The 24,161-nt window shown below is 36.7% G+C and overlaps 1 protein-coding gene across 2 annotated transcripts in view; it reads right to left on the bottom strand.

The window, feature by feature from the left end:
- LOC127539399 (period circadian protein-like) overlaps window positions 1-18,288 on the bottom strand; it is a 32,719-nt gene extending 14,431 nt beyond the window's left edge. Inside the window, exons 1-4 of one of the 2 annotated variants that reach the window (XM_051963599.1) lie at window positions 18,125-18,288; window positions 14,179-14,445; window positions 13,679-13,720; window positions 12,739-12,879 (exon numbers count right to left, since the gene is read on the bottom strand). In XM_051963599.1, coding sequence (XP_051819559.1) covers window positions 12,845-12,879; window positions 13,679-13,720; window positions 14,179-14,445; window positions 18,125-18,182 — 402 coding nt within the window. In that variant the 5' untranslated portion in view covers window positions 18,183-18,288 and the 3' untranslated portion in view covers window positions 12,739-12,844. Of the gene's footprint in view, window positions 1-12,738; window positions 12,880-13,678; window positions 13,721-14,178; window positions 14,446-18,124 lie in introns of those variants that run through there. The other variant, XM_051963600.1, reaches the window with a different exon arrangement.
- Between the last annotated feature and the right edge of the window lie 5,873 nt (window positions 18,289-24,161).

The following is a 24,161-nucleotide window of genomic DNA, read 5'->3' as shown; positions in this document are numbered from 1 at the left end:
TCTCAACAGTTCCTGCTGGAGAGCAGGACTATCTGGTGACAGGAAAAAAAAAGATTAGAAATGCATTGAGATGCAAAGGGCAGGCCTTTCTCTCTCCAAAGGATTTGGACAGAGGGAGTTTCTTCAAGCAAAGCATCTGCTCCAGGACAGACTTTAGGGGCAGGGGAGTGTCTAGATCAAAATAGCAGCCTTTTCACCTGAAATGGAAGTAGGGTGAGACGGAACACAGATATTCTCCCCACCACCTTTAGAGATAGAGTGAGACCAAAGAAAGAATGCAGATTCTTCCCGGAAGAATACTGCCTGAACAGCTCAAAACCCAGATTGGTTCTGAGTGCCCCGAAAAGGTTGGGGTCCAGTTTGATCGCCAAATCATCTAGCTTCCGGTGTTCGTTTCGTCAGGGAACCAAATGTTGAGGTCTAACTTTGGGGTACCTAAATGAAATTAGGGTTAAGGTCTAGTGGCAGGTTTGGGGTATTTCAAGCGAAAAGGATCTATGGACTGCGCAACATATTTTCTTTGGAAAGGGGCCACTGGTCAAACCAGACTGGAGTGTTTTGATCTTGTCTGCCTGCAGGCTGGGCTGACCAGTGGCCCTTATAAAAAATGGTTCTGAAAACCAAGGCCAGCACGGCCAGGGTGTGGCTGTACTTGTAAAGGCTGATTGATACCTTGGTTATTTTTCCCTAATCCTTGTTGAGGGAGAAAACCCTGGCTTAGTATTTGTCTTGTGACTACAGAATTGGGGCTGCACATAATAATACCCATTTGTGAGAGAACCCATAGGTTAATAGGTAGATTAGGAACTATGTAAAGGCGGACAGTGCCCGTATTTCCCTCAGCGTCTTCCCAAGTTATCTGAGGACCCGGGGTAATTGCCGAACCTTGCCGTTGTTAGAGGCTCCTTCAATGACTTCATTAATTAATGCCCAGAGGGGGAAAACATTTACAGCATTCGGCCCTTCTTGTTTTAGCAAATTGTTTAGGTCTCGGCCAACCTTCTGCCATTTCCCGGGGTGTATTTCAGGGCCATTTACAATAAACCAAGGACAGACATTATCTATGTATATAAAGAATTTTATGAGGTCCTTCTTTTTTACTTTTATGCCTCTTTCCTTAAGATTTCCTTTAAGATCTTTAAGGAATATTTGTTCTTTAGATAAATGCGATCCCATATTACCGACAGTCGTGAAAACTTACCTCTTCCCTTGCGGGGTTCTGTAGAGACCGTGAATTCTCTCACGGAATGAGAGCCCTGGGTTCCGGACGATCCGGGAGCGATCTGTCGGGCCGAGGTCCACTTCGAGCCCCACTGTTGGGCGCCAGTTGTCCTGTCCGGCAGGACTACAACAGTGGGACATCGAGGGGAGCCAGGGCCGAGGAGGAGCAAAGTCTCTGTAAGACAACAGTCTGTAAAGCACGCTGTGCTTGGGAACAGGATCGGAGAGACAGAGAGGCAACTCAAGATTTAAGATGGTGAATGTCTCTGTTTAATGAATGAAGAGGGTTTAATTAAATATGATTTCTGAGTGGGGGGTTACAATGAGAAGAATGTCGGACCATAGGTGTGGCAGAAATCCTGGAGTATACTGTTATCTAGATCTTGGGCGGAGATGACCGATTTCTTGGGACACACATTATCTAATCTCAGGAATTTAGGGTGTTTGCTACTCTTCTTAGCTCTTTGTCTCCTGCCTCCAAGGACATGGTCTCTGGCAGTCTTCAAGGACATAGTCTCTGGCAGAACATGGAAAGAATTACTTGTTGGATTCATGTATAGGGGAACAGTTCACGATCAAACAAGAGATAGATAGGTTCACAGGAGGTAAAATGCATAATTTTGATTGCCTAAAATGAAAAGATTTTTGCACAAATAAAACCAATGCAGCTGAAATGAAAAGGATAGCAGGTAAGTGGGAAAATGTTTTTTGAAACTACTTCCTGTAATAAAAGACTTGTTTCTAAACTATATAGAGAACTTAATAAGGTGTACAAGAATAGGAGCCATTCCCTAATAGATTAAGGTTCAAAGGATAAAAACAGGCAGTTTTCAAAGGTAGAAATCCTCAAAAGATGAAGATACAAAATGACACATGAGTGAAATGTACAAAAAAGTGTGCAAAAATGTGTTTATGTAGCAGCTTTTTCTTATGGTGACAAAGATTTATAAAATGAAGCTATGCCTGTCCATCGAGTAGTGACTGGATCAGTTATGGCATATCAGTATGACCAAATTCTACTGTGCTATAAGAAATGATGAAGGGGATGGGTTCAGAAAAGCCTAGTAAAACTTTTATGTTCACAAAGTGAAGCGAACAAAATTAGGACAACATTTTATACCATAATGATGAAAAAAAAAAAGAAAATCAATGTTGAAAGACGAAGTAAATCTGATTGATCCAATGACCAAACACTCTTCTATCCTCCTTCAGTAAGAGAACTAATCATCTTGAGGGCAGATTGAAACATATTTTCTTTTCTTTTAGAAAAGACATTTGGACGTACCCAATGTGGAAATTTGTTTTTCAGGATTATATATATGCATTTTAATGGGTATTATTTATCCTATTTTAAAAAATAAATAAATAAATATATATATATATATATTATATATATATAAAACATATTATATCATGTAATAATATAAATTATTTATAAATTTAATTTATATTAAATATATTAAATAGAAATTAAATATAAACTTGTCATGTATAATGATGCAGGATAAAAACGAAAAAGTGGGGGAAGAAAGAGTGTTTTAAACTTTAAATTAATAAATGGGGATTGTAATATTTAAAGGGTTGTGTGAAAGAGCGCATCAATACACTGTTGATGGAGATATGATTTTCCTTACTGAATGGGCTAAACTGAGTGAAGACCTCTCATAGCAATGTGGCCTTGAACTTTCCCCGAATTGTGACTTGGGACTTTGCAATAACAAGTTGAGCTATAGCTAAAAAACTGCAGTTATTCCATTGTCTTGGATGAACATTTCCCCTCCTCTTAATTAGCACTTAATTACTTGATGCAGAGTTTGTTATTTACTAGTATTCTTTTGTTCCTTGGATTGATTTCCATGTTTAAAGTGTAAATCTGGAGTCCCCCAGACTATGGTAGAAAAAGCCAGGGGTCTGGGGGGGAGTAGGAGAAGGGGATGGAAGCTTCTGCATTAGGCTTCTTTATAATCTTGTGTTTTGCAGTTTGTACTTTGCATTCCTCTGTTGCCAACTTGCCCATTAGGAGTTGCCCTTTCTCCTGAGATTGTAATAAATTTCTTTTTGCCTTTTTTACCTCAAGCTTCTCTGATTGTTTTTGTGGCTGCTACTGTCTCACACACTACCATTCCAGACAACAGTTTAGAATTATAAAAGAAAAGTGATCATTATACTCATATCAATTGATTAATTGATTCCAAGATGAATATATACCAAAATATAAATGGAAGGCATGTTGTGGTGGCAAAAGTACTGGAAACAAAGTGAGTGTCTATTATTTGAGTAATTGCTTAAAAACTAGTCTCTGAAATTAGCCCCAAATGAATACGTGATTTAGATGCAAAAGATTATATTATAAAAAATTAGAATAAAAAGAGCATATCATCTTTCAGATTTGAGTAGGATAAGATTATATGATCAAAGGATAGGAAAATCATTTTTTAAAAATGACCATTTTTGATTAAATAAAATTGGAAAGTGTGTGAATAAACAAACTCAAGGTGGCCAAGACTGTTATGGAAACAGGTTAGTGGGGAAAACCATTATTATTGCAAATGTCAAATAAAAGTCTTATTTTTTAGACATATCAGAAATTGATTCAAATTTGTAAGAATGAGAACCAGTTCCCCAAATGATATATTTTCAATGACAGTTAGTCAGTTTTCGATTGAAGAAATCAAAACTCTCAACATCCACATGAAAAAAATGTTCCAAAATTATTTCAGTGAAAATAACTGGTTTTCTACCCCACAGCCACCAGATTGTTAAGGATGGTAAAAAAGGAAAATGTCAATTGTTGGAGGAGTTGAAGGAAAATAAGCACATTACCACATCTTTTGTGGAGTTGTGAAGTGGTTCAACCATTCTGGAATGTGATTTGTAACTATGCTTCCCCAAACACTATACTTTCAGTAATACAATCAAGCTTGTACCCCAAAGAAATCAAATAAAGAGGAAATTTCACACAATTATTTAGTGACAAACAACTAGAAGTTAAGGAGTTATCCATCAATAGGAAGAATAAATGAATAAATTGTGGCATCTGCACACAATGGAATACTATCTTGCTCTAAAATTGATGAAAAGAATGGCTTTGGAGAAGTCTGGGAAGACATCTGTGGATTGATGCAGTGTAGTGAGAAGAAACAGAAAAACAATTTATATCACAACATCAACATTATGAAGTTGAACACTTTTGAAAAACTGAAGACCTCTTAATGCAATAATTGACCTGATTCCAAAGAATTTCTGATAAGGCATCCGTACACTTCTTTATAGAGACACAATAGATATATAAAGAGCAATAAGGACTTAACTATTTTCAGAATTTGTTTTGCCTAACTACATAACTAACTAATTAAATATGTAGTACAAACAGACTTTATTTCCTTATTTTTTAAACAATTGGTGGTAGAGGCAAGGAGAGAAAAAACATACTTGTTAATTAAAAAAAATTAAATACCTCCTCCCAAATCATGATATATAACTACAACAGCATATCAGTGTACTAGAAAAATAATAATTCAGAAAACCGTAAAGAGAAATTTGTATTAATTGATGTACTATGGAGTAAGACCAGATGAAAGAACAGTATACAGAATGACTATAACAATTTAAATGATTGCGTGGCCAATAATGATTCCAGGAAATAGATAATTGTACATCCTTCCCTTTTCTGGGACAGAGAGGCAGAAGATTATTAGGACAGAGGATAGGGATACTTTACAGTACCCAGTTCTTTCCTGGCTTTCTCTTCCCTTTATGCTCATTTGCTTTGTGACACCTGAGCCTTAGTTTCCCCACATGTTGGTCATTGGAATGAGCTGGTAACTTTTGTGACTGAAAGGAAATGAACAGAAGAGAATTGTGTGTGTGTGTGTGTGTGTGTGTGTGTGTGTGTGTGTGTGTGTGTGTGTGTATGTGTGTGTAGTGTGTGCAAAGAGCAATGACATTAAATCCCTAAGCAGAGTAATTCACTCTAGGAGTCCAGGTGACTATTTCCATGTCTGGGGTTACCAGTAAGACCTTGTTGTCACTCCTAATAGGAGGGTGAAAAATTCCTAATGTCAAGTTCCCTGAACCCTGGTCCTGTTTGTACTCTGTAAAGCCAGATCAGATCTAGGTACATGATATAGTTACAAATTGTGCAGTAGAGATGAGGTCTGAGTTTCCCATGGTCTGTCCTGGGCTCTCCACTGCTGAATCCTCAATCAGTCCTTAACAATGGGAATGGGGAGCTATCCTCTGTTTTCTACTGCTGAATCTTAATGCCAGTAATCTGAACTACTGGGGATTAGAAGCTCTACCTCAACTTCCTCACTTAGAATGTGTTACTCAAGTCATTTCACAACTACTTTAATCATAAGCAGAGGAGTCTGGCTTCATGTAGTCTGAATTGAGAGGCTCTGTCACTCCTCCAAAATTTCTCTCTGTGGCCCTGACACTACTGATCCCTGTGTTCTCCTCAGTGTTCTCCTTTTCCCGTTTTCAATACATTACTCTCTTGCATTTCCTTCAGTCTTTCTGGCCACTCTTTGTCTGCTTTGCTGAATCTTCATCCATATCATTCCCACTATCTCTGGAGGGTCTTCCTAAGCTCTGACTTGGGCTTTCTTCTCTCCTCTTTTTCCTCTATACTATTTCACTTGGTGGTCTCAAAGCTCCTATGGATTCAATGATCATCTTTGTGCAGATGAAGCTCAGGTCCTTTGTTGCAGCCTTAACTTTTCTCCTGAGCTCCAGTCTGTCACGTGGTCTATTGGACCACCCGTCCAATAGAATTCTCAAACTGGTTGTCTCATAGGTAGTTTGAACCCCAAATGTCCAAAACTGAAACTATTATCTTCAATCCCTATATTTTACTCCCTCAATGGTCTCCTTTTGCTAATTTTCCTATTATTACTAAGTCATTTGGTAATCCTCCCAGTCATTTGGGGTTTGCAAATAAGGTGTCATCTTTGACTTTTCACTATCTCTCACCTCCCCATATGTCTTATTTGCCAAATTCTGCCCTTTCTACCCTCATAACATCTCTTTTTACTTCTGCATTCTATCACTGCCACCCTTCTACTCCATACTCTTATTACTTTATAGCTGGACTATTTCAATAGCTTGTTAATTTGTTTAACCAGTGCATCCTCCATTCAAAAGTGATTTTCCTAAAGCACAGATCTGATCAGTTTCCCCCTATTTCACTCCATAAACCGGAGGCTCCCGCTTCTCCCCAAGATCAGTTATAAATTCTTCTGCTTTTTAAAAAGCTCTTCTTAATTCGGTTTCTTCCTATCTTTCAAGTCTTCTTAAAACTTCCTTCTTTCCATGTATTGTGTGATCCAGTGATACTGACCTTGGTAATTCAGACACCACACTCCATCTCCTGACTCTCTGCCTCCTCCATGTCTGGAGTGCTTTCCCTCCTCATTTCTGCCCCTGAATTTCTTGACTTCCTCCAAGTCTCAGAGAATCTCCAATTTTCTGAAAGTTTTTACCACCTTCCTTTTTCTTTATATCTCCCTTCTGAGGTTACCATAATTTTTCCTAATTGTTTCTAGTTTATCATATTAGTATCATATTCTCCATTAGACATGAGCTCCTTTTGATCAAGGACTGTTTTTCCTCCACACTATGTCTCTGTCCCTAGTGTTTAGCACATAGTAGGTGCTTAATATGCTAAGGTGATGTACCTTGACTTGAGCCAAGTGGAACAGCATCTCAAATTCTACAAGGGTACAATGTGACGTCTCTAAAACTTCAGGTTCCTAGAGGCTTCTTGATCTTCTTTTTCTCTGCATCAACAGAACTGGGAATGTTAAAAGAATATTGAAAGAAATGGATGAAGAAGGGAGAAAGGAAGCAAAAAAAATGTGTGATCTTATGAGGCTAGGTCCTGGAACCATCTTTGCTTTTATCTGTATGAAAAACTGACTTTGTTCTAGGTCTAATTCCACACAGTCATGGCCAATACAAGTTATATATTTGAAAAATTGCTAACATAAACAACCTTGCTATTTGCACACATTTTTTCCTATGAGGTCCTAGGGCTTACAAGTCAATTTGATGTGCCTCGCTACTATATTCACCTTGCATCCAATCCTCACCTTTGAATTTTCAAATTTGTACAAGGGGTTAGAATGGGGGACAATGAAATTTGGAAAACATAAGTATTAATTACCTCAGAATTGTTGTGAGGAATATACTTTTGTGAAAATTTTATTCCCTTTCTTTTTCTCTTTTAAAATTTTGATTTTTAAAAATTTAAATTGATTTCTTCTGTTGTATTCATCATCATAGTTATCCTCATTATAATTCTCCTTCCCTTCCCAGAAAGCCATCTTATATAACATTATTTTTAGGAGAAAACAATCACCCAAACTAATAGATATATTGAAAAAATGTGACAATATGTAGAAGGCAGAATACCAGTGAACCTCCAACCTCCATCAGAGGTTAGTTGGGGCTGTTACATATAACTTCTCAAAAACAAAGTAGCTACTGAATGAGGCTGAATCCTGGGCTTGAATCACCATGGCGACTGGTGAGGGTTGCTTTTGAAATTATGTAATGGTGTTCATTTTACAACTTGTATAGGGATTCTATGACTGTTTGAATTATTGAGTGATAAAGGAAAATCTTTTGGTTAGAGCTAGAACTAAGTGTTGATCAAAAGGTACTAAGTGGCCAAAATGCACAATTTTCTGCTGACATCTGAGAAACTGATTTCTGTTATAATCTGAAAGCTGAAACTCTGAAACTTCAGATCTTTGTTGGGAGTAAAAGTAGCCTCAGTGATTAGTGAGGGTTATGAAATAAGCTGGGAGATAACTCAAGACAGAGGGATTTGTGTCTGGTTTCTGTGTGGGACCTTGTTTTGGAGAACTTTTTCTAAAATAAAGAGGGACCCCTTTGGGTTGAATCCTCTTAGGAAAGCAACGGTCCTATTTGCAGGAGAGATGGCTAATATGAGGTAGAGAACCTGATTTTGTTCTTCCAGACCCCAACCATTCATCCATTCATTTGATTGATTTAATACTTAATATGTGCAAAATACTGTGTTATATAACATCACTCAGTGGTGTCCCTGTCTACATGAGGATAGTACAACAGAGGAGATAGGATCTGAACATGAGTTGTTCAAATAATAGGTATTATGTGTTAAATGACATCATAATAGTAATAGCTGACATTTCTGCAGCCCTTTTCCCACGATGATCCTACCAGGAAGGTAGTGTCTCATCACTCTTATTTTTACAGCATTAGTTAACCAACCAACATTTATTAAGCACCTAGTGTGTGTGGGCACTGTGCTAATTTGCTGGAGATTCAAAGATAACTTTGATTTTAAGCAGCTTACTATGTAACTAGGGAGACAGAATGCAAACAATTCTGGTTATAAAGAATGGGGAAGACTTCTGTAGGAGATAATAATTGAATTGAGGCTGGAAGGCTGGCTAGGATCTTGAGAGATGAAGAATTGATGAGTATAGAGAAATAGGAGTTGAGGGATGAGAATGAATTAAGTCTAGATGCAACAAAATGAAAAAATGGTCAAAATGTGGTTACTGAGTGGTCAATGATCTGATGAAGCTGAAATGGAAGGGCCTCATGCTTTCCTCTCATTGATATGTATACCTATTTCCTGTTCTTGGGTTACCTTTGCTTTTCCCATTCTTTTACTATTGTTTACATTTACTTCCTCTTATACCTATCTGAGTTTTGAGAAAGACTCCCTCTATGTGTAACGTAGTTATCTGTGTTGGTGTCTTTTCTCCATCCCCCCTTTCCTTATTAGACTATAAATTTCTGAAAGCAATGACCTATGTCTTGTCTAGAGTGCATATACACCTAGTGCATTGCCTGTCAAAGGTAGGGACTAGGTAAAAGTTTGTTGAATGCATACAAGAATGAAAATTGCGTTTTCCATCTTGGAATTCTACAAGTGAAGATTAGATGTATACTCCTCAATGAGGTTATAACGGGAATTCTTCTTTAAACATAGGCTGTGTAAGAAATGATCAGCAGGATGAATACAGAGAGGACTGGCGAGACTTACATGAACTGATGCTAAGTGAAATGAGCAGAACCAGGAGATCATTATACACTTCGACAATGATATTGTATGAGGACATATTTTGATGGAAGTGGATTTCTTTGATAAAGAGACCTAACTGAATTTCAATTGATAAATGACGGACAAAAGCAGCTACACCCAAAGAAAGAACACTGGGAAACGAATGGGAACTATCTGCATTTTTGTTTTTCTTCCCGGGTTATTTATACCTTCTGAATCCAATTCTCCCTATGCAACAAGAGAACTGTTCGGTTCTGCAAATATATATTGTATCTAGGATATACTGCAACATATCCAACATATAAAGGACCGCTTGCCATCTAGGGAAGGGGGTGGAGGGAGGGAGGGAAAAAAAAATCGGAACAGAAACGAGTGTCAATATAAAGTAATTATTAAATAAAAATTAAAAAAAAAAAAACATAGGCTGAACCAGAATCTTTCTGAAGGTCTCTGAAATTCTGTGATTCCATATGTGAGGAGGCTTGTCTGGCCATCCAAGATCACCCTAAATAGATGCTTCCTGTACCACTGGTGGCAAGGGAACCTTCTTTAATTGGCTGCTTGTAATATGGTGCATTTTCCCTCTCCTGCTACATCCTAAGGGTGACAGACACATCTTAGCTATAACTTAGTGATCATGCATTGACCCAGTGAAAGGGGAAGGATTTCCTTGTCTTACTTTCTTCTAACTTAGCTCCGAGAAATGGGCCCGGAGCTGCTTGTTTATGTTCTATTTCATTTATCCTTCTCAGTTTTAAGTCCTGGAGGTGAAAACCACTGGTGCTCAAAGTTCAAGTCATGGTTGGAACCAGAATTCTCGGTGAGATGTTACTGCCAGCCTGGAAAAGAATCTTAGAGAAGGAGGAGTATCTGAGCCTGGGGCCTGGGCCTGGGCTGGGCCTTATCCTTGGAACTTGGGACTAAATTCTGTAAGAATGGAGTTAAAGGATAAGTCTGTTTTTCTTTCTAGAATATGAGGTGGTATGGGGTGAAAAGGGAGGATTCTATCTTTCATTTGTTTGGGGAGTAAGATTGTATTTTTGTTATTATATCTTTTGAAGAGATGATTTCTCTGAGAAATCACATTTTTCTGTTAGTGGCTAAAAGGATTGGGCTTTAAGGGACTCCACATACTTAGGGAACACCAAAATTCTAAATAGTTGGAGCCATTTGTAAAGAGCCTAGATATCTCTAACTCTCATAAGAATAATGGAGAATTGGGAAGGAAGTAAAATGTAACATATCTGGTCTTTAGGAAGTGAGGATCAGGGTACTTTTTGTTACACCTAAATGACTTTTAATCCCCAAGTTCCACCTATGGTTTTTGGACTTTCTCAAAACCATCGCCTATGTTCCCTTTCTTTCTTTCTTTCTTTTTTTTATTTTTCCCTCACTTTTTTCTCTTTCTTTGCTGTTTCTCTTTTTTAGTGAGAGACAAATGAAAACTTTGTTGGATGGTTCTCCCAGGACTTAACTTTCTATTTGATATTTGAGGGGTATCTGCATAGACTTTAGAAGAATTGAACTATGTTAAAAATGTTGGTTACCCTCTTTTTATTTACCTGCCACCTTGTGGATGCACATAGGTGTCTTTTTCCAAATTTATTTATGCCTGTGTCTAATATATGTGTTTTTTGTGTGGGTGTGAGGAAGATGGATAACACTTGAATAGCTTGGAGAAGGTCAGGGATTTCCACAAAATTTTCCCCCCTGGCTGCTGGTAATGCCCACTTCATCCTCTGTTAATGGTTTTTCTCTCCTTACAGATTCTTCAGTCAAGATACAAGAGAAGAAGCAGGGATGATCTGGTGCAACAATTTAGCTTTGTGAAAATCTATTTTTAATGATATACTTTGAGGAATTCTTTTAAGAAATGCTTCCCACAGGTTCATATCTTCCTGTCTCTCAACCAGATAATTCACTAACTTTTTAATTGATTTGTCTGGAAAGAGGGAAAATAGAAAGGGGTCATGGCTGCAACGTGAAGCTTAGGTAGCCAGGGCAATCTGGTCACCCCAGACTTTCTGTTTCACTGGGCCCAACTCTGCTCCTATACCACCCTTTACCTAGGGTTTGGGGCAGAACTCACAGCTACTATCAGAATGATGCAAAGTAGACACAGCAGGATCTGAGGGACATTTCCTCCCGTTTTGCAGATTTAATTTCAGCAACAAAAGAAATTCAAAGAATAATTTTAGACCTGGAAGGGCCCTGGTGTACTTGCAGTTCCTCATAGTAGTTATTTCTTCTTCCATCTCTTTGCTTCTGTTTTGCTCACCTGAATACTTATTATGGATTGGAAGTTCTTCCATGTCTCTCAACAGACCCACCATGTAAACTGTCATATCTTTTGGGTGACTCCCATGCCTATAAGAAAACATCTGCCCCTCTAAAAACATATTTGAACACCAATCTGATTAACTTCTGAGAACTGAGGAATGGGGAGGTGGGCTGTAAGCCAGAAAAGATTGTGTGTGAGGTAGGAGGTGGGCCAACCTGCCGATTTTCCCCCTCAAATGTTTTGCAGAAAGTCAGCCAAGTTCCTTCAAAACATGTTGACTGTTAAAGGAGCCATGCATCACTTGGACCTAGGTCAGATTCAAGTGAGGAACCATAACACACTTCTGGATGCAGTGCCTTCTTTTTTCTAACTAAGATTTAAATGGCCATGATACCTTACTAGCTTTGGAATCTCCTCCATGGAGAAAGAAGATTTTCTGCTTGTGACTTTCCCATTGGGGACCCTGAGAATGGAGCTGGAATCTGGGATCCTGAGAGACTCAGGAGTTAGTTCATCACCCTGAATTGATGATGTTTTCTACTGCTTTTTACATTTATTGCTATAATTATAGTAGTATCTATTATAACACATATAATATAATATATAGGAGAAGTATTGCTATAATTATATCAGTATTAGGGCTTATTAGTTATTGTTGTTGTAAATTGCCTATTTATGCATTTGCCTTTTCTGTTTATCAATAAAACATCTATATTCTTCTTCTTAAGTATGTTTTGTTCTAGGTGGGAATCCAAACCATAAATTTTCTTAATCATACACTCCTCTCCATAGCTAGAATGCTCTGACCTTTTCCCTGTGTTTCTTCTGGACTCACTTCAATCCTACCTCTGCAGGACGCCTAATCTGATCCTCCCAGTTCTTTGTCCTTTCCAGAGATTCTCTCTCCATCTTGTATTTCTGAGAAATAATTCATTTGATAGACACATTTCTTTATTCTTTATGTAAGCTACTTTGGTTGCATCTCTCTCTATTTTATGTGTGAATTGGGTGTGAAGGAGCTGGCTAACTGAGGGTGCTGATGGCATTTGGCCGGGTTGGAGAAGGACAGGGATTTCCACAGAAATTTTCTGCCTAGTTTCTTAGAATGCCCACTTTACCCTCTACCCATGGTCCTCCCTTCCCAACAGATCCTTCAGTAAAGACACACAGCAGGTTTGGTGCTCTGGTTTAATGATTTAGACTTGTATAAATTTTTTTTTTGATTCCTTTAAGAAAACTTTTGAAGGAATGATCCCCACAGGTTTGTATCTTCCTGATTCTCAACCAAAATGGGATATTTTTTCCTCCACGTCATCTGGAAACAAGAAAAATGGAAAGAAATCATCCCTCCAATGTGAACCTGAGATAGCCAGCTCCTGCCTTGAGTCACCCAGACTTTCCACCCTCCTTTCTTTATCACCCTGAGCCCAAGTTTGGGGACAGAGCTTAGAACCTATGCCAGAATGAGACAAGGTAGACATAATAGGGGCTGAGGGACATGTACTCCTGCTTTGCAGATTAAACTGCAAAAAGGAAAAAGATTCAAAGAATAATTTTAGGCCAGGAAGGAACTTGCTCTGCTTGCAGTTCCTCATGCAAGTTATACCATCTTCCATCTCTTTGTCTTTGTGCTGGCCACTCTCCTTGCCCAGAATGCTCTGCCCTGTTCCCAGTGTTCTTTCTGGACTCAGTTCAAGTCCCTCCTCTGCAGGAATCCTTACCTGGTCTTCCCAATTCTTGTCCTTTCCAGATTGTTGTCATATAGCCTTTGTCTAGAATTTATATCTTATTTCCCCCTAAAATAGGCTTCTTAAGGGCAGAGACTGTTTTTTTTTAATCTTTTATCATATCTCCAGTGTTTAGCCCAGTTTCTGACATATTAGACCAGCTTAATGAATGTTTTTTCCCTGTCTGACCTTGGGCATGTTAGAAAGTGTTATGCACTGTACCAAAAAGAAAAGGCTTAGCTACCCCTCGCTTCCAAAATAGCTTCATACCTTTTGCTTAGGTTTGGAGAATGGCCTATTCATTTTAGGGATTGGACATGAAGGTTATAGGCTTGGGAAAGGGATCATGTAGGGATTCATTCTGTGGCCTATGTTGAATATACTCACTTATAATGTCTTTCCAACCCTTTTTGAATTTTTCAAGGAGACCTGCATCAGAAACAATTGGTGCTGTGTTAGTAGAATAGGTCATCCATAGATGACAGAAGTTGCCAAGGTTTTCTCCCCAGTGCCCCACCCACAGGAGGAGCAAAGCCCCTAATGGAAAGCATCATTATAAATTATTCTCCTTCTCACATCCTATTTATTTGTTTTTAAGATGAGGAAACTGAGGCTCAGAGAAATTAAATAATTTCTCCATTCTCAGTCAACTAGCAAGTATAGAATTAGAAAACAGGTTTCCTGACTCCAAGTGGAGTGAACCTGCTGCCTCTTCCTCCCTCCTCCTCGCCCCCCAAATGCCCAAGAAACAAGAAGGATGTCTTATGAAACCAAGGGTACTGCTTCCCTCCCTCCACCCAAAGACCATTTGTGATTCTGAATATGTTTATGCCCATACCCAGAGACAAATGAACAAGGCGCTGCTTGGGACAGAGGTAGATACTCACTCTTAGATTTTGTTGAGCCTGTAGTAGTCTGTGGGCTAGCGGTCCCTTTAGCAGTGGTATCTGCAGCCTTGTTGTCTTCAGCAGTGGTATCTGCAGCCTTGTTGTCTTCAGGAGTGGTATCTGCAGCCTTGTTGTCTTCAGGAGTGGGCTGTGTGTCATCATTCCCTGCCGCAGTGTTCTGTGTGTTATCATTCCCTGCAGTAGTGTTCTGTGGGGCATTGTTCTCTTCTGTAGTGGTCTCTGGAGCTGCATTAGAATCCTGTCCAGCTGCAGAGTCAATTTTAAATGTTGAGGTACTCAAATCCTCCTTCCCTTAGGGAGTGAAATGTATCTGGGTAGTAGCTAGGTTGTAAAGAGTAACAAAAAAAATCACTTCCTAGTGCATGGATTTTGGGGGTCTTGTTCAGTAAGATAGGGAACTTGGACAGAGCAGCAGTTTGTCCTTCTAGAGAAAGACTTATCTTCTTTGTAGGAAAGGGCAGTGCAGGTGTACCTCAGGCATACTGCAGGTGTAGTTCTAGACCATAACAATAAAGTGAATCCTATAAATTTTTTGGCTTCCCAGTGCACATAAAAAGTATATAATACTACACTTTTGTCTATTAAATGTGCAACAGTATTAAGTCTAAAAAATATACTCAAGGCTATCCTTTTTTTTTAAATTTTATTTTATAATAACTTTTTATTGACAGAATCTACACCAGAGTAATTTTTTTACAACATTATACCTTGCACTTACTTCTGTTCTGATTTTTCCCCTCCCTCCCTCTACCCCTTCCCCCAGATGGCAAGCAGTCCTATATATGTTAAATATGTTGCAGTATATCCTAGATACAATATATGTTTGCAGAACTGAACAGTTCTCTACTCAAGACTATCCTAATGAAATATAAATAGAAAACACCATCAATATCCAGAAAGATAACTACAGAGATTGAATGTGAAACAACACATGTTCATTTTTTTCCTGCTTTTTCCCCTCTCTCATAGTTTTTCCTTTTTGTTCTGCTTTTTCTCTTCCAACATAATCCATAAAGAAATGTGTATTAAAACAGTTTATATATATAATATGTATAATTTATATATACATATATAAATTATATATAACAGTTTATATGTATATACATATATGTATAACTATAAAAATAAAACAATAATAATAAAAAAGAATTAAGTCCAATGTTCTTGAAGTAGTTTTCCCATTTGGTAACTTTTTGGAAGAGTGAAATCTTTTCAAGTTAGGTTTACTTATATAAATGGAGCTATAGTCAAGCTACATTTGCCTTAGGAAGACCCTGGGCAGAATTTTTGCCTATTAAAGACTGTATCTAAATAATTTTTTAAAAATTCAGATACCTATTGGTCAAATAGTATAAAATGACTATTTGTATCCTTAAAATGTCTAAAAAATTTAAAACCTTAATTAAACATTTTGTCATTCAGTGATATTTCAGTCATATCTGACCTTTTGTCACAATTTGGTGTTTTCATGGCAAAGATAGTGCAGTGGTTTGCCATTTCCTTCTTTACTCCATTTTATAAAGGAGGAAACTGAGACAAACAATATTAAGTGACTTATCAGAATCATACAAATAATATGAGGTCAGATTTGAACTCTGGAAAATGAATCTTCCTGATTCTGAACCTGGCACTCTATGCCTATGGCACCTCTTATCTGCCTCATTAAAATACTTTATTGCTAAAAATTGCTAACCATTATCTGAACATTCAGCAAATTGTGATCTTTGTAGTTGTGGAGGATCTTGCTTCTATATTGATAGCTGCTGACTGATAGTTGCAATTAAAAAAATAAGTTAACAAAAAAAATTTGCCTCATAGAGGGATACTTCCTTTTACTTTAACACAAAGAGTTCATTGCAGGTTTACTAATTAAGCTGATTTTGGTATTGTTGTGTAACCTAGAATAAAGAGAAGCAAGAAGAGGGAGAGAGATGGTGAACAGCTGGATGGTGGAGTAGTCAGAACACAAAACACATTTATTAAGTTTGCCATCTTATGTGGGTACAGTTTGTGGCTCCCCAAAGCGAATATAATAGCTAAATCAAAGATCAGTGATCATCATAAGAGAAATAATAATAATGAAAAAAATTGAAGTAGTGTAAGACTTACCAAAATGTGGCACAGAGATATGAGGTGAACACATAGTATTAGAAAAAAATTGGTGCTAATAGTCTTGTTTGATTCTACAAACCTTTAGTTTGCAAAAACAATCAAACCCTGCAATATCTGCAAAGTGCAGTTAAGTGATGGAAGTCTGCCTTTATTTGGGAAGGGCTGGGTGGTGGAGTAGTAAGATTCTCTCCCTGCTCCAGAAGGCCCTTTACTTTCCATTCACTAATTCAGTCAATTCATACCAAGATTTTTACAGATTGTAGCTTTTAGTATTCCAAATTCTTATTTTCTTTAGAATGTGGGGTGATGATAAGTTAAGGATTAGTAGAACTTTCAAGGAATTATTGATGTTTATTTTAGGGGAGAGAGAACCCTGTCTCTGGATCTGTGAATTCTGATGCAAGAAATTTCTTGTAGATGAATTTTTCTTTTTTTTTTCCTTCCTCTTTCTCCCTCGGTCTGTCTTCTCTAATTTTTCCTTCTTTTCCTTCTTCCTCCTCTTTGTCTTTCTCTCTTTGTCATTATTTTTCTCCTTTTTTCTTTCCTCCCTTCTTCCTTCCTCCCTCCCTTCTTTCTTTCTCCTTTTCTTTCTCATTCTCTTTCTCTCCCTTCTTTATTATCACTCTCTTTTCCCTCTGTTTTTCTGGCAGTTTCTATGTTCTTTCTCTTTCTCAATGTAGGCCAGTGAATTTTTTGGAGGAACTGACAAAATATAGTCTGAGAGAGTTGCAGAGAATACTGAGAGGTTAAGTGACTTGTTTGAGGTTACTTGCCCTGGTGTTCCTGGCTTTCCTTTTAGCCACCTCGAGCCAGGAGAGCTCAGACAGACCTAGGGCTGTTATAGCCTTTTTTCATCCACCCTAATAAGTAGAGAGTTCCTAGAAAGTAAGTGAGTCCCTTCTCAGTTCTTGGCCTGTAGTGTTGTGCTTATTATTATTCAGCATCTCTACTCACTTACCTTTAACTCTTAATGCACTTTTTACCAAATATTTCCTTTCAAGGCTTGGTTGGGTATCTTCTTCAAAAGGACAACTAGCTTAACTCATAAAATCTTTATTCTGACATATTTGTTGGATTAAATAAAGGCATGACTCATCAAGAGTCTTCAGGAGGCAAGGAATGATTAATTTTGGCCTTTTGATAGTAGTACTATGTTAATACATAAAATCATGAAATGGACAACCTAGCAGAGAAGAAGTAAATATAAAACTTCTCTGGTATCAGTTAAAAATGTGTACTTTAGCATATAATATAGTTACTCATAATTAGAGATCAATAAATTATATGCCCATGGTTTAAAATATATATTTCAAAATGAAATGTAATGCAATTCTTAAAAAATGTACATTCTAAGGCTTTTCTCTAAAATGATACTTTTTCTTTTAAAGGTAGCACATTGAATAGAATTCCAGGTTTGGAGTCGGGAAGACTTATCTTTTAGATATGTGGATATCTAGCATCAGGTAGGTACTTATTAGCTGTGTGACTCCTTTGGCAAGTCATTTAACTCTGTTTGCCTTAGTATCCTCAACTATAAAATAAGACAGAAAAGGAAAGGGCAAACCATTTGAATATCTGTAGCGAGAAAACCCTAAATGATGTCACAAAGGATCAGACAGAGATGAAAAACAATTGAACAATATTTGGAACTCTCTTTCTATGGATGAGTGATTGGTCTTAGAGAAGGTTAACATGACTCCAGGAGGGGTAACTCTCCTATTCTGTTAAGTGGGAATCTGGAAAAATTGGTCTCAGGCCCTCTTTGGATCTTAGACTTCTGCTGAAGGAGGGACTGGGAAATGGCCATACTCACCAGCTCCCATCAGAATTCCAGCTAGAGTAGTCAGGAGGAGAAAAATGGAGAGCTTCATTTTGCTGAAGAAGTATGGAGAAGTCTCTTGTGGAGGAGGGGGAAGTGTTGATGAAGCAGCTATCTACCAAGGTACTTATAAAGATGTCAGAAGCCAATGGAAGTTGAGAGAGGTATTTACCCTCCTTCTTCTGCACACTCCCTAATCCCTTTCCTTTATTTCTGCCTACAGCCATTTGCTAAATCAACAAAGGTTGTTAGGGATAGATGCCTAACTTTTTGGCAGAGAGGTCATGGGCAGCAGTGCTAGCAATTCTCATCCTTTAAATCACATGTTTACTTATGACTTTGTCCAAAATTAGCCCATGGGGGAGGGCCTACTTGATGAGTTAGACCCAAGGGCAGTGGATGATGAAAGAGACTTCCTACTCATTTGGCATTATTATAGTGATAGAACCCTCTCCCAAGATCATACAGAGACCTCCTGGTTTCTGCCTGTGGGCTTTAGAAGTTCAATTTGTCCAACTCCTTGACTCTAGGTAAGACGATTTCCAATTTATGTCAGATCAAGAAAATAATTCTAAAGTTTTCCTGAGAAAGAACTCATAAATAGAAGTATTTATGGAATAATTTTATGTCTATCTCTCTTATTTGTCCATCTGTCTATGTCTAATGGTACCTATCTAAAGATGGGAGAAGAAGTAGAAAAAAAAACTACATGATAATTTTAATATTGTTGTTTGTCTTTCATTCTTGAAGAGAACCGTGACATAAGTGGGGGTAATGTCATGACATTCAAGTGAATTAGGTTTAAGTGATGGACAACTGTGCAAGGCCATGTGCCTCACTTTTTCTTCCAGAACCATCTGAATCTTGTGGCCAGAAATAGGTCAGGAGAGCTAGAGTTGGCTTTGGATGCAGTTAGAGAACTTGACCTTTTTAAGCTAATGTTTTTTATTTTATAAAATTTCCTTTTGTATTTATTTTTAAAAGAAGGAATTACATAAAGCTACTTTTAATTTTTTATGGCATATTTTAAAAAAATATTTCTCTCACATGAAAAGAGGGTGAGTGGTTAGGTTTTACCACCTAATATTCAGGCTCCAAATAAGCTAAAGTCTTTAACAGGTCTCAATTTGACTGATTAAAGCTAGATTGCAATTGCTATAAAGTATGGACTCTTTCACCTACTGAAAAATAAAAATGAATAAATAGAATAAACCTGGGAACAGAAGGTCCTCAGTGTTTCTAGCCAAAAGAGAAATGCTTTCTCTTTATATTCATCCTGAGTCAATCAGGACCCAGCAATGCTCACCTGGAGTTTGACCTGGGATTCATTAAGGCGTGGTCCTTAAGAAAGAAAGAAATCTAGGTAGCAAAATCTCAAGATATCTTAGCATGGTGAAGCCTTCAAAAAATAAATTTAAAACATCTGAAGGCTAGAGTAATGTACACAAGGACAAAGGGAACAGGAAAGAAGGAGGGAGGCTTGGAAGAAACGTTGAAATCATTCTTAGACTTTTATTAACTATGTAACTCTGGGCAAGTCACCTAATTTTGTTCCCCCCACTTTTCTCTTTTAAAATGAACTGGAGTAGGCAATAATCATCACTCCAATATATTTGCCAAGAAAACCCCAAATAGAGCCCAAAACAGTTGGCCATGCCTGAAGAACAAAAAATCTGGAAGCCTTTCCCTCACGTCATGGTTGAGGCAAAATTTTCTGTTTTCACCATTACAATTTAATATTCTACTAGAAATAATATATGTACAGATAGGACCAAAAAAGAGAAATAGAAGCAACAAGCATAAAAAAGAAGAAAACACAACTATTACTTTTTGCAGATGCCATGATAACTTACTTAGAGAATCGTAGAAAGACAACTAAAAAACTAATTTGAATAAGACATTTAGTATATATGAAGTCTATCAACAAATCCACCCAAATCCTCAGCATTTTTGAATATTAAATCAACAATATTGATGATTTTCTTTAAAATCACCAGGAAGAGACAGTTTTAAATACTTGGGAGTCTACCAGCCGAGATATATACACAAGTACTATATCTACTCATATGACCAGAATTACAAAGCTTTTTTCACACAAATAAAGATAGACATAACTAATTGAAGAAATATTAATTGTTCATGAATAGGCTATGCTACCTTATAATATAAAGCACATTATCTAACTTAATTTACTCAAACAGTGCCATGCCAATCAAACTATTTGAGAATTACATTTTAAAACTAAAAATAAATAACAAGATTCATCTGGAGAAGCAAAAGGTCAATAATATCATGGGAAGCAATTAACAAACAAGGAAAATAATGGGGTCTAACAGCAGCAGATCTAAAATTATATTAGGGAGTTGTAATTGTCACAACAATTTGATAATGGGTAAGAAGTGCATCAGTGAAATAGATTAATTTTACAATATACATAATTAATTGAGCACAGTCACCTTGTGTTGCATAAATCTCCAAATCCCAGCTACTGCAAGAACTTGCTATTAGACAAAAAAAGGAAAGCAGAGTAACATAGATCAACACCTCACTCTATCAGTTCAAAATGGGTACATGATTTAGATATAAAGGTTGCTATCCTAAGGAAATTAATGGAACATGGAAGGAATTACTTGTTAGATTCATGTATAGGGGAACAGTTCATGATCAAACAAGAGATAGACATGTTCACAGGAGGTAAAATGCATAATTTTGATTGCCTAAAATGAAAAGATTTTTGCACAAATAAAACCAATGCAGCTGAAATGAAAAGGATAGCAGGTAAGTGGGAAAATGTTTTTTGCAACTACTTCCTGTAATAAAAGACTTGTTTCTAAACTATATAGAGAACTCAATAAGATGTATAAGAATAGGAGCCATTCCCTAATAGATTAAGGTTCAAAGGATAAAAACAGGCAGTTTTCAAAGGTAGAAATCCTCAAAAGATGAAGATACAAAATGACACATGAGTGAAATGTACAAAAAAGTATGCAAAAATGTGTTTATATATCAGCTTTTTCTTATGGTGACAAAGATTTATAAAATGAAGCTATGCCTGTCCATCGAGTCGTGACTGGATCAGTTATGGCATATCAGTATGACCAAATTCTACTGTGCTATAAGAAATGATGAAGGGGATGGTTTCAGAAAAGCTTAGTAAAACTTTTATGTTCACAAAGTGAAGCGAACAAAATTAGGACAACATTTTATACCATAATGATGAAAAAAAAAAAGAAAATCAGTGTTGAAAGACGTAGTAAATCTGATTGATCCAATGACCAAACACTCTTCTATCCTCCTTCAGTAAGAGAACTAATCATCTTGAGGGCAGATTGAAACATATTTTCTTTTCTTTTTGGAAAGACATTTGGACATATCCAATGTGGAAAGTTGTTTTTCAGGATTATATATATGCATTATAATGGGTATTATTTATCCTATTTTAAAAAATAAAATATATTTATTTATATATACATATAACACATATTACATCATATAATAATATAAATTAATATTTATAAATTTAATTTATATTAAATATATTAAATAGAAATTAAATATAAATTTATCATGTATAATGATGCAGGATAAAAACGAAAAAGTGGAGGAAGAAAGTGTGTTTTAAACTTTAAATTAAGAAATGTGGATTGTAATATTTAAAGGGTTATGTGAAAGAGCACATCAATATACTGTTGATGGAGATAATGATTTTCCTTACTAAATGGGCTAAACTGAGTGAAGACCTCTCATAGCAATGTGGCCTTGAACTTTCCCCAAATTGTGACTTGGGACTTTGCAATAACAAGGTGAGCTATAGCTAAAAAACTGCAGGTATTCCATTGTCTTGGATGAACATTTCCCCTCCTCTTAATTAGCACTTAATTACTTGATGCAGAAAGAGTTTGTTATTTACTAGTATCCTTTTGTTCCTTGGATTGATTTCCATGTTTAAAGTGTAAATCTGGAGTCCCCCAGACTATGGTAGAAAAAGCCAGGGGTCTGGGGAGGGAAGGGAAGGGGGAGGATGGAAGCTTCTGCATTAGGCTTCTTTATAATCTTGTGTTTTGCAGTTTGTGCTTTGCACTCCTCTGTTGCCACCTTGCCCATTAGGAGTTGCCCTTTCTCCTGAGATTGTAATAAATTTCTTTTTGCCTTTTTTACCTCAAGCTTCTCTGATTGATTTGGTGGCTGCTACTGTCTCACACACTACCATTCTAGACAACAGTTTAGAATTATAAAAGAAAAGTGATCATTATACTCATATCAATTGATTAATTGATTCCAAGATGAATATATACCAAAATATAAATGGAAGCCATGTTGTGGTGGCAAAAGTACTGGAAACAAAGTGAGTGTCTATTATTTGAGTAATTGCTTAAAAATTAGTCTCTGAAATTAGCCCTAAATGAATACATGATTTAGATGCAAAAGGTTATATTATAAAAAATTAGAATAAAAAGGAGCATATCATCTTTCAGATTTGAGTAGGATAAGATTATATGGTCAAAGGATAAGAAAATCATTTTTTAAAAAAAATGACCATTTTTGATCAAATAAAATTGGAAAGTGTGTGAATAAACCAACTCAAGGTTGCCAAGACTGTTATGGAAACAGGTTAGTGGGGAAAACCGTTATTATTGCAAATGTCTAATAAAAGTCTTATTTTTTAGACATATCAGAAATTGATTCAAATTTGTAAGAATGAGAACCAGTTCCCCAAATGATATATTTTCAATGACAGTTAGTCAGTTTTCAATTGAAGAAATCAAAACTCTCAACATCCACATGAAAAAAATGTTCCAAAATTATTTCAGTGAAAATAACTGGTTTTCTACCCCACAGCCACCAGATTGTCAAGGATGGTAAAAAAAGGAAAATGTCAATTGTTGGAGGAGTTGAAGGAAAATAAGCACATTACCACATCTTTTGTGGAGTTATGAAGTGGTTCAACCATTCTGGAATGTGATTTGTAACTATGCTTCCCCAAACACTATACTTTCAGTAATACAATCAAGCTTGTACCCCAAAGAAATCAAAGAAAGAGGAAATTTCACACAATTATTTAGTGACAAACAACTAGAAGTTAAGGAGTTATCCATCAATAGGAAGAATAAATGAATAAATTGTGGCATCTGCACACAATGGAATACTATCTTGCTCTAAAATTGATGAAAAGAATGGCTTTGGAGAAGTCTGGGAAGACATCTATGGATTGATGCAGTGTAGTGAGAAGAAACAGAAAAACAATTTATATCACAACATCAACATTATGAAGTTGAACACTTTTGAAAAACTGAAGACCTCTTAATGCAATAATTGACCTGATTCCAAAGAATTTCTGATAAGGCATCCGTACACTTCTTTATAGAGACACAATAGATATATAAAGAGCAATAAGGACTTAACTATTTTCAGAATTTGTTTTGCCTAACTACATAACTAACTAATTAAATATGTATTACAAACAGACTTTATTTCCTTATTTTTTAAACAATTGGTGGTAGAGGCAAGGAGAGAAAAAGCATACTTGTTAATTAAAAAAATTAAATACCCCCTCCCAAATCATGATATATAAATACAACAGCATATCAGTGTACCAGAAAAATAATAATTCAGAAAACCGTAAAGAGAAATTTGTATTAATTGATGTACTATGGAGTAAGACCAGATGAAAGAACAGTATACAGAATGACTATAACAATTTAAATAACTGAGTGGCCAATAATGATTCCAGGAAACAGATAAATGTACATTCTTCCCTTTTCTGGGACAGAGAGGCAGGAGATTATTAGTACAGAGGATAGGGATACTTTACAGTACCCAGTTCTTTCCTGGCTTTCTCTTCCCTTTATGCTCATTTGCTTTGTGACACCTGAGCCTTAGTTTCCCCACATGTTGGTCAGAATGGGTGTTAATTGGAACTGAGCTGGTAACTTTTGTGACTGAAAGGAAACGAACAGAAGAGAATAGTGTGTGTGTGTGTGTGTGTGTGTGTGGTGTGTAGTGTGTACAAAGAGCAATGACATTAAATCCC

Source organism: Antechinus flavipes, chromosome 5 (assembly GCF_016432865.1).
Source record: "Antechinus flavipes isolate AdamAnt ecotype Samford, QLD, Australia chromosome 5, AdamAnt_v2, whole genome shotgun sequence".
Lineage (NCBI taxonomy): Eukaryota > Metazoa > Chordata > Mammalia > Dasyuromorphia > Dasyuridae > Antechinus > Antechinus flavipes.
This window is presented reverse-complemented; position numbering and strand designations above follow the sequence as displayed.